We start from the raw sequence: 11,280 nt of genomic DNA, 5'->3' as shown, positions 1-11,280 counted from the left end.
CACATAGTCCTCCAGGCGCTGCGCGTCCAGCTGCTGCTGCCGCCCTGAGAACAAGCCAACACAGTCAACTGGGGTGAATCACGGTTGCCAGACGTGCAGCGGTGGGGGGACGTCCCCCAAGTCCCTTAGCTTTCCCTTTCACACTGTGAAGCCACGCCCAGCTGTGCTGGCTGAGATGTTCTCTCAATTCTAAGGCACTACTAAGTTTGGAAGCTCCTTGCTCACTTATCAGGGGGCTATACGCTGGGAGAAATAGCAATAAGCCACAAGGAAAGGTCCTACCCCAAACTACCCAACATCTGGCAGCAGCCCTGAAAATAGAGGAGAAATTGACAGCGACTGGCCTCCTTTCCTCACCCAGCTGCCAGCTCACATCTTGCCCAACCAGGAAGGGCAGGTGGGGCTCACTGGGTTTTAAACACCGACTCAGGCCTGCAGGGAAAGGCCAGGCTGCCTGGAAAGGCCACTGTTGTGAGAAGTACTCCCCAGCACATAAGAGGTGGTGGCAGAAAAACTGAATTTAGGTAATCCAGAAAGAGCAATGGCCACCATGACCTGATCCTTTCATGCATCTAAAACACACACTGTACCAGGCAACAGGAGGTCAAGTGATTGAACACTTGCCGAAGGTATGAGAGCCAAACAAGGGCATTCAGCGAATGAATGGGAAACCTCTGTGGTTTAATCTTCCTGCTACATTAACCAAGCTAAAGAGGTAAGGAGGTAAAGAGATAACTTCAGTGCGCAGGCTGATGCTCTAGCCACTGAACAACACCGGGCTGAGTGTCTATGTCCTCGCTATGGGATCTAACTTTTCACTTCTCAGGTTGGCTTAGGCTCCATTTCAAGTGCCATCGTTATATGCTTTCAATCCTATTAATTTAAATGGATTCTTGCCCCGGCTGGGTGACTCAGCTGGTTGGAGCATCATCTGTACACCAAAATGGCTGCAGGTTCAATCCCCAGTTGGGGTACATACCCAGGTTGTGGGTTCGATCCCTGGTCCGGGCGTGTATGGGAGGCAACCGATTGATGTTTCTCCCTCATACTGATGTCTGTCTGCCTCTCTCTCTCTCCCAGTTCCTCTAAAATCAATAAACACATCCTTGGGTGAAGATTTAAAGTAAATAAATAAATGGATGAATGAATAAATGGATTCTTATAAAGCAAGAAATATTTATTCAATTTATTCTCCCCTTTTCTGTTTTCTATTATAAAAAGCACTAATAAAACTTTTATTCTTATGTAAATAAGAACATAAAATATCAGCAAAACAATGCTGTGGAAGGTAAAATTTAGCCTATTACATAGATTTTTGTAAGCGACTGTCAAGAACAGAAATTGATAGCGGAATGCATCCATCTGTAGCTACTGTTGCTACCAAGAGAAATGCTACCAAGTAAGGAGTGAAGATGGTTGTAGGGGATAAAACAACACTATAAATCATTCTTTCCTGGTTAAAAGCAGCAGAAAGAAAGGTTAGTATGGAAGAAACCACAAAAGTGAAGGAACCAAGTGTGCACAGAAAGATATTTATGTGGCTATGCACAATCCCTCTCATAAATCCTGTTCTTCATAAATGACACCTTGGACTAGGCGGGAAGGAGTTTTATAAACTTGGAAACATTAAAAATGTGGCCATTTCTGTCTTAGCACATCTGCAGTTCATTTTCACATAAGGAAGCAGTGCCCTGATATGCCAAATGACTGTCAAAATGAAGACCATATCCCTGTTACCTTATCCAGGGAAAAGATAGAATTGACTTACTGGGAAACGCAGACCTAAACCAAAATATTGACCCAATATGGAAATGAATGGGAGGTCAACAAGCATTTCTCATTCTCAATCTTTCTGACAAGTTTGAAACATCAGGATGTAAGTTGTTCAGTCCTCATGGGTGTTTAAATTCTATTCCCTACCCCGCCCCTCAAGGACTACTCCTCTGAAGGCCTGGTATTTCCCCATTAGCCAGGGAAGAGAGGCCCACCTAGGAGAGCCTTGGCCCCATTACCCATCCTTGGGCTCTCCTTTTGTTGGCCTGCAGGACACAATCCCATGTGTGGGTCTGCTGGGGCCTCCAAGCCTCTGCATCTAGAGGGCAGAGATTCCCAGGCCACAGTCCTTACACTCTCAAGTTTGTCCCAAGACTATCATCAGCCTTCTCGACAGATTAAGTGACACAACAGATGTTCCACTTCCTGTCTAAATCCGAGTCTCTGAGTTTAGAAGTTTGAGTAAACACTGGAATCTTCGCTGACTTAGTAAGTGTTGCTCTCTGCCGTTAGAATATGTGAATTTAATCTTTTTACTTTTGCATCTATAGTTTTCTTTTCCTTATAATTTAGCATGGTTATAATTATGCTTCTTTCTGCTACTCTTCTGACAAAAACTCTTACCAATATTAAACTGGTGTCATAATTCTATGTTGAAACATTTTCTTTGTAAAAAATATATTTTTATTGATTTCAGAGAGGAAGGAAGAGGGAGAGAGAGAGAAAGAAACATCCATGATGAGAGAGAATCATGGATCGGTTGCCTCCTACACGTCCCCTACTGGGGATCGAGCCCACAACCTGGGCATGTGCTCTTGACTGGAAATGAACCCGGGACCCTTCAGTCTGCAGGCTGACATGCCAAAGGCTGGGGCCCGAGAGACATTTTCTTAACTGTTGATGAAATTCTGTTAACACAAAGCAACCTTAGCTGGCAGTCTATGAAGCCTGTGCAACTTTCCAAGTTTGAATTCGGCTCATGGGTTGCCACCATGGGGTTTTAGTTCTTAACAAAGTTAGTTCATACACTGCAAGAGTAAAAGACAGTCCTCTGCTCTGTTCTCTACTTGTATGTCCTTCCCACCCAGCCTTCCTCATGAAAACTCAAGGCTCAACTCTGTCCCCTCCCTGCCCACAAGAAGTCTGGAAGTTTCCTGGTTTCCTGCATGGATTTAAGGGGCAGGAAGGGGGAGGGTCCCTGTTGCCTTTTTTCACCCCTACCGCCAGTCCCAGGAGGACACAATGCCTGACACAAAGCCAGTGCTCAGGAAATGATTGTAGAGAAAGTGCGGACAAAGGCCATACATTATTTTTTTGTAAACAACTGTTTCTTCCAAATGCTGTTGAAGAAAAATGATGACATCCCAGAGAGAGAGAGAGAGAAACAGATGCTGAAATCACAGTTGCTGGGGTAAAGCTCCCCTACAATAGGTTCCTCAGAGCCTCCACGGGGAGAGGATGGGGGCAGAGCCAGGGTTGGGGTCTGATCTTGTTTCCTTACATTTGAGTCACTTCACCTCCACTTACTCACACAATGAAAAAATATGTTCCAAGGCTGGACTACAGATTTGAAAACCAGCCAGCTTAAACCAAATACCCTCAGACTGGCTGAAAGTGCTTTCCTGTATACTGACCTAGGGGACCAAGCAAGCCTTATTCTTATTCCGTTTTCTATTTGTTGCTTCCTTCCTCCCACTGAGAAGGATTCTCAGTCACTGGCAGTTTTTCTTCCTGTCAAAACAAGGTGAGGGCTCATCCAACCAGATGGAGAATCAGATGACTGAAGCAGAGAAGGGGAACGTCACACCTCAGACATAACTGAACAGGTGCCTTGTTGCGGAGAGGTGGGTCATTTTTACTGAAAACAGCTGTGGGACTTGATGTTACAAGAGGTTTTTTCTTGTAGGATATTTGGACATGGGAATTTGTTTTGATACAAATCATACTCTTTTTATATTCCAGTTTTAAAACAGGGCTATAGTGGGTTGACTAACGTCCTCTCAAAATCCACATCTCCTTGGAACCTCCAAGGAGGTTCATGTGAATATGATCTTATTTGGAAACTAGAGGCCCAGTGCACGAAATTCGTGCATGGATAGGGTCCCTAAGCCTGGCTGGCGATCAGGGCCAATTGGGGCCTTCCGGCTGCCAGCTGGGGCCTTCCTTTGCTCCGTGCCACCCCCTGATGGTCAGCGCACATCATAGTGAGCGATTGAACTCCCAGTCTCCCAGTCGAACTCCCAAGGGGACACTTTGCATATTAGGCTTTTATATATATAGAATAGCATCTTTGCAGATGTGTTTAAGGGAAGGGTGGAGATGAGATCATACTGGATTAGGGTGGACCCTATCCAATGAGGGTGAACTAGAGAAGGACACATAGAGACACAGGGATAAAACCATGTACACGTGGAGGCACAGGTTGGAACTATGCTGCCATAAGCCACCAAACACCAGGAGCCAGAAGAAGCTGGAAGAAACAAAGCCCAGGAGACTTTGGAGGGAGTGTGGTCCTGCCAACACCCTGATCTTGCACTTCTGGGCTCTAGAACTGTGGAAATAAATTTCTGTTGTTCTAAGCCATCCAGTTGGTGGTAATCTGTTAGCAGTCCTGGGAAACTGATGCAGGGGTAATACACACATAGGGTTAAAACAAGAAAAACAGTCAGTATTATACTATTAAGGAGAAACTGTACTGGATTCATCTGGATTTAGGATATAGAACCTTGATATTTTTTTTTGCTTGAGTCCAAAGATTTACATGATATTGCCAATAGAGACTTATGTCCATAAAGGAAAAAAAATAATGGGAAATGACTTGGACCCTAGAGAAGCCCATGGAACAGGGAAACAAGCATTCATTATTCCACAAATAATTAGCCCATAGGCAGAATATTTTGGAGGACAAAGCACTAAGACAAATGAGTGCTGAAGAATGTTATTTTCCCTCATTTTTTCAGCATTAGCATGTCTTTCTGATTATATTCTCTGCTACGTTGCTAGAATTAATGATCTTATAGCACACCGAGTGAAAGCACAGACTTGTTTTATATCATGAATGCCTCTTTTCTGACTTGTCAGCAACACACCCAGAACACAGGTGCAGATCTGGAGCCATTTCTGATGGGTCTGCCATCCTCACGCCACATCCCTCACTCCATGACAAATACAAGCCAGTGGACAACCACCATTTCTGCTTTTAGAATAAAAGTGCATTTCCATCCCTCCCTTCCACTTTTCGACAGCCTTTTGCATGTTTTTTTTTTCTTCTCACTGATTGGCTTTATGCATGTCTGAACAGCTGGACTAGATGAAACACACATGTGGCGGGATTATGCTCAATCAGTATTATTCCACACTTGAGTATCATTGATTAAACCAAAATGGCTCACTAAATACTGGGCTGTAACCTTCGCTGTATCCTTCAGGTTTTCCATACAGAGGGGACTGAAGCAGGACCAACCAGATAGGGTTCCAGACAACTGACAGAGTCTAAACCTCCTTACTCAGGTAGACACAACACAATGGAGCAGATGTCTCCCATCAAATGTATGAAGAACACATCTGGGCCCTTTGATAAGAATAGCACCATTGAGTGCTAACTGGAGGTGGCCTTACCCCCTTTTCCTTTCTCTCATTCCCAATTGACCCAGCCCTCAAAGCCTGAAGCACATTCCAGTTCTCCACAATTAGCCTGTGGAGCTCCTCCTCTGACCACCAAGTTCACTGGCTCTACTCTCATTTGCAAAAGTAACCATGGGCCACACCATAGATGGCTCTTGTAGGTGTCGTTTTTAATTTGATTTATCTCCTCTTCCCATCTGGGTTCGCTCTTTGCGAACATGTCCCTGCTTTGACCCACCAACTAGCCCCAAAACACGTGATAACCATCTGACTGGCTGAAGCCGGAGACAACAGGGGCAGTGTTTGTTTCCGAGGGCTTTCTTTTCTATGGGGAACGATAACTGGCACGCATTTTCCCTCTAAGAGTCGGGACTATAACCTTGCAGTCGCAATCGATGGTTATTTATGCCTAAGAAAATGATACTTTTCTTAACCTAACAATAAAAATTTTCCCTAAGTAGGTGAAAACACAGCTGACCTTTCAAACTTCACAACTGTCTAGTTTCCTGTAAATAATGTTACCACTGAAGTTTTAGATAATGGAAACATCTCAGTTGGAAATGAGGACATAACATAATCAAAAGCATGCCTGTTCCCACTGCACAAAAGTTCTTTATACTTCCTTTATTTTCCTTTTTTTCTCTTATCATCGAAATATATTAAATTAGAGACTAGCTGGAAGAGTAGTAACCACAGGCAAGAATATGCTATCTCGTCTGAAGGATTTTATCCTAAGAAAATATTAAACAAGATTCAGCAGATGAAAAGCTAAATCCAGTTTAGCTATGTTTTCCCTGGCTGGTAAGAGTTTATAAAATTCTGTGTTCTCTATATGATTCATATTCAGAGTTGAATTTGCCCTTAATGATGACGTAGCTTCTAGTGGTTCAAAGAGCAAAACAAAACAACTTTAAGTATTCATACTCCTCAGGTCCCTTACCGCTTTATGAAGCATTTCCCGACTGTGCACAGAACTAAACCTCCACCGTTTCTAGTAAAGGCAATGGACTGGAAAGCACCCTGGGCATTCAAATCACTTACATCTGAATTCCATCATTCATTACTGCTCCAACGAATGCGTATTCATCCTATATGCGTATTTCACCAAAAGTGCTGGTGAAAAAAATGCCGGTGAACCACTGCCCATTAGTTTGTTATTGGAGGCGCAGGGCCAAGCCCTGGCAGCTACTTCTAATAGAGACCCAGTCTTTAGCAGTAAGATTCTCACCCTTGCCAGACAATTCTCACGCCTCCCAGGGACTTCATAATGCTTTCAGGGCAGACTGCAGGACACAAAAGCAGAGCAGAGACTCTTGGGCAAGTAGTTCTGAATTTTGCTACAAGCACACGTTTTAAAAAGCACAAAGAAGTGGCAGCCCAATGTGTTCAGTGCTGTTATTAGTAATGGGGGGTGGGTTCATTTTTCTGGCCCAAGTATTTTACTTTAGTAAGTTATGTCAAGCAAGAATGTCCTGGAAACAGAACTCAAAGTTGTATTAAGGACTACATGGACTAAATTGTGTTAATGACCAAAATTTATTTCTTTTATGTTTTGAATATTTAATTATTGAATATTTCGATCAATTTAAGAGTTTGGTTAAGTGCTGCCTAGAGCAGTAACATGACTTTTTTGGAAGTCATAGAGCTTCTTTATAAAAATGTACAGAATCTGAATCAAGCACTAAGTAGGACAGTTACCAGAATAAAACCAGTTTATAGTTAATAATCCACAATCAAGGATGAGTTATTAGCAACTAACCATGACAAGTAACATTTCTTGGGCACTGGGTTTGTCCCAAGCACTGTTCTCTAACTTTTCTCTTATCTCATTTCATCTTCATAATTACCACCCCATTAATTAGGGTCCCCATTTCACAGGTGAGGAGACTGAGGCACAGAAAGGTTAGGGCAGGTGGCCCCCAAGAGGTTAAGAACCTCTAGCTACTATGTGGTGGAACCCTGTGACTTGAGTGGTTCTGCCGTAGCTGCCTCTGTATAATTTATAATAATGAAAGTGTAATATGCAAATCGACTGAACAGCTGAACAGGGATCGAGGCAGCGGATGCGACTGCAAAGGCCTACTCTTGCACAAATTTCATGCATCGGGCCTCTAGTGTTACTAATAATAATGTAAATACTGGGGAGTAAGGTTAAGGATGAAGGTCATAAGGGTTTTCATGAACTCCCTTTTTAAAATATATTTTTATTGATTTCAGAGAGGAAGGGAGAGAGAGAGAAACATCAATGATGAGAGAAAATCATTGATCAGCTTCCTCCTGCATACCCCACACTGGGGATTGAGCCCACAACCTGGGCATGTGCCCTGACTGGGAGTCGAACCCTGACCTCCTGATTCATAGGTCGACACTCAACCACTGAGCCACTCCAGCTGGCCAAAGCTCCCCTTTTTGTTGGTTTGCGCTCTAGATCATGGGAAAACAAATATACATCACATTTTCTTCATAGAGATGGTAAGACCTTTCTCCAGTTCCCTTTATGTCCCACTCCTGACTGCATTTGGGAACAAAGACAATTCTTGCAGGGTGACTGTACAGTTTCCCAGGGCTGCCGTCACAGAGCACAAAACCTGGGTGGCTTAGCACAATGGGAATGTTCTGTCTCAGTTCTGGAGGTCAGAAGGCCCAGCTCAAGGGCGGGGAGGGCCATGCCCCCTCGGCAGGGAAGGTGCTCGCACAGGATCTGTTCCGGCCTCTCTCCTAGTTCCTGGCAGTTCCTTGCCTGGTGGCAGCACAACTCCAGTCTCCACATGGTGTTCTCCCTGGGTGTGTCTGTGTCCAAGGGTCCCCTTTTTTATAAATACATCAGTCACATTGGGTCAGGGCCCATCCTAATGACCTCATTTGAACTTGATTACTTCTATAAAGGCCCTATCTCCAAATAAGGTTCCATCCTGAGGTCCAGGGTTGAGGGAGGTGGGGGTTGAGATTCCAATATATCTTTTTTAAGGGACACAACTCAAGCCATAACAGCAATGACAGCAGTGCAATTTGGAGCCTTGAAGTAAACAAAGATGACTTAGGAATACCATCAACCAAAATATGAAGTTCATCAAGTTCATACAGCATTCCAAGCCTAACTCACTTTGTAAAATGTCTCACAGAACCATAGCAAGTTTAGCACTTTTGGGGTAAGATTTCAAAACCTCATGATTTAAGGCTCACAATAACAAAATACTTTACTCATTCATTTAAAATAATACTAAGTGCCAGGCACAATATAGCAGATAATTTTCATGATTTTTTAACCTACCTAGGATTCTAACTGACAAAGGCAAGAGGAAGGAACAGGGATAGTTCTTAACCATATCTGTAACTGAACTGCTCACCCTGGAAGAACACATTTCATTATTTTCTGTTCATTCCATTCATATCTATTTTTATTGAGTAACTGTATAAGGTTTATTTTACACTAGAGGCTGGTGCATGAAATTTGTTCATGGGGGGGGGGTTCCCTCAGCCCAGCCTGTACCCACTCCAATTGGGGACCACTTGGGGGATGTCCGACTGCCGGTTTAGGTCCAATCCCTCACAATCTAGGACTGCTGGCTCCTAACTACTTCCCTGCCTGCCTGCCTGATCGCCCCTAACTGCCCTTCCCTGCCAGCCTGATCTCGCCCCCAATTGCCCTCCTCTGTCAGCTAATTGAGTTCTGATTGGTCAGTTTCTATGCCAGTCAGCATCTCTGGGCCTATCAATGAGGCCTGCTCAGACAGGCAGGGCTGATCAGCAGCCCCTGTGGAGACCTGGAGAGAAAGGGAGGCATGGCTGTTGGCGAGGCCGAGAGAGAAAGAGAGGCAAGTTCTGATCAATGACTTCCACAGAGGTTATGTATCAGACCCTGCTTCCCTCTCTGTAGGCCTCTCTCAGGGACTGATCCGCAGACCCCTAGGCAGTCAGTGCTGGGTTGCCATGGCAACCCAGCTGACTTCCGGTCTGGTCAAGTCTTCGGTGGTTAGGACCCTGGCTCTTTATTATATAGATTAGCAGATAAGTCAAAATGGCCTCTCTGATGACTGGGTTTTCTCCCATTCTTAATTACAACTTTGATCGTAAAATTATCAACCTCTTGGGGGAAAACATCTTCTGGTAAGGACAACAGAAATAAGCCCCATCATCATCACCATTTTCTTTTTCAAAAGTAACAAACAGCATTCCAACCAAATGTGGACACGGGCCAATGCCTACTCTCCCTCACGTGTCAAATGGTTATTTTGTATGTATTTTGAAAAAAGGTAGACTTCCCTCCTGGAGCTCAAGGAAAGAAATGTACTCTATGTGTAATGTAAGTGCTGTTTTAAAAATACTTGTTTGGATATACTTTCTAATGCACACCAAAGAAGTCAACAGTTTAATTGAAAGAAGGAAAATTAAAAAAAAAAAAACTGAATGAGTAGTTTAGTGAAGGAAGAATGATGGGCAAAGACACTAAAGGGTGTGACGTTTTATACAAAGCCCACTGCTCAGTTCCTGATACCCAGCGGGATCAATAAATGCTAGGCCATCAGTATGAAAATATGATCATTCAAAATGGAAATGAAACTCTTCCCAGACGTCCATTTTCTGTTTACTAAAAATGGTAGGTAAACTGTCATATAATTAGAACTCAATACAAACAATACTGAGACTGGCTACTGGTTATAATAGAGAAAAAATAGATATTTGTATATTAGAGACACTTAAAATGTAAATGATCTGATAACTTCAATAGTAAGAACAGCACCAAAAGCAGTTCTAGTTCTTTGTAATCAGAACTTAAAAAAAGAAAATTCCTGCTTTTTGACTGAAGATATAAGACCATTATCACAATTCTCTAACCCCTGGGAAGACAGTCTCAATGCAGGATGAAATCAGAAAATTTAAGCAAGTACTAGGCATTTTGTTATTCTATTTAGGTTCAGACTGATCTCTACTTTGAGGGCAGAAAGCTTAATGTTTAAGAAATGGCAGGTCTGCAGTACCAGGGAAGGCCCAGAGCTATGTACCAATGAGTTGGCAACAGTATTTTAGGAACCTTGTTGTCTTAGGTACAAAACCCAATCCCTAAGTTTGTGCATGAGGAAGGAGCACAGGAATTGGAGTCAGGCAAACCTTGGTTTGATTCCTGACGGCAAATTATTAGTTGTGTACCATGGAATAAGTCAAATAATCTTCTAAAGGCTCACTTTCCTCATTTGTAAAATGGGTTTAATACCTCGAGGGACTATTGTGTAGATTAGGGAACACATGTGTGCACACATGTATGCGCACACATGCACACTCTCCATGTGGTGGAATCTCTAATATTCCATAAATGTTAGAGATCCTATTGGGTGAAGATTTGTTCTAGAACTAAAAAGAAAGTCCTATATAAAAATAGCTCTGGAAACTAATATAATTGAGGTGCCATGTCACCATGGCTTTTCCAGGCCTGTGACTGGATTTGGAATAGTATCTGTACCCAGTTGAGGAGTGAGAAAGTAAATTTACGGATTGGGGGAGAGAAAGCTGCAGAATGCAGGGCAAGGAAAGCAAGCATGTGAAGGCAGCTCTGCACTTACGCCGCTCCTCCCTGTGCCTCTCGGTCTCTGCAAAGTACTGGCGGAGCTCCTCTGTGATCTCCATGTTGCTCAGGTCACAAACCACCTCATCATCTGAGTCGGTCTCCGCCTCCTCTTCTGTGGTCCAAGATTGGTCTTCGCTTGTGGTGTCAGGAGGATGCTTCCCAGACCTTGGAGAATGTGAATAATCACAGTGGGAGGCCTTGGAGGACAGGTGATGGTCATAGAAGGGGTGAGATCTACCTTTCTTAGCATAAAAGCTCTGGGGATGACCTCCCGGAGTGAAGTACCAGGGGGAACAGAAATAAGACTCCATGGCTCTCCG

The 11,280-nt window shown here is 43.5% G+C and overlaps 1 protein-coding gene across 5 annotated transcripts in view; it reads right to left on the bottom strand.

Moving 5' to 3' along the window:
• GEMIN8 (gem nuclear organelle associated protein 8) overlaps positions 1 to 11,280 on the bottom strand; it is a 23,784-nt gene that overhangs the window by 1,404 nt on the left and 11,100 nt on the right. For 4 of the 5 annotated variants that reach the window (XM_015560872.1, XM_015560875.1, XM_015560874.1 and 1 more), the window contains 2 exons: positions 10,956 to 11,280; positions 4 to 44 (listed from right to left, as the gene is read on the bottom strand). In XM_015560872.1, coding sequence (XP_015416358.1) covers positions 4 to 44; positions 10,956 to 11,280 — 366 coding nt within the window. Of the gene's footprint in view, positions 45 to 10,955 lie in introns of all 5 variants that reach the window. The other variant, XM_015560876.1, reaches the window with a different exon arrangement.

Source organism: Myotis davidii, unplaced genomic scaffold (assembly GCF_000327345.1).
Source record: "Myotis davidii unplaced genomic scaffold, ASM32734v1 scaffold216, whole genome shotgun sequence".
Lineage (NCBI taxonomy): Eukaryota > Metazoa > Chordata > Mammalia > Chiroptera > Vespertilionidae > Myotis > Myotis davidii.
The sequence above is the reverse complement of the archived record's forward strand: the minus strand, read 5'-3'. Positions and strand labels throughout refer to the sequence as shown.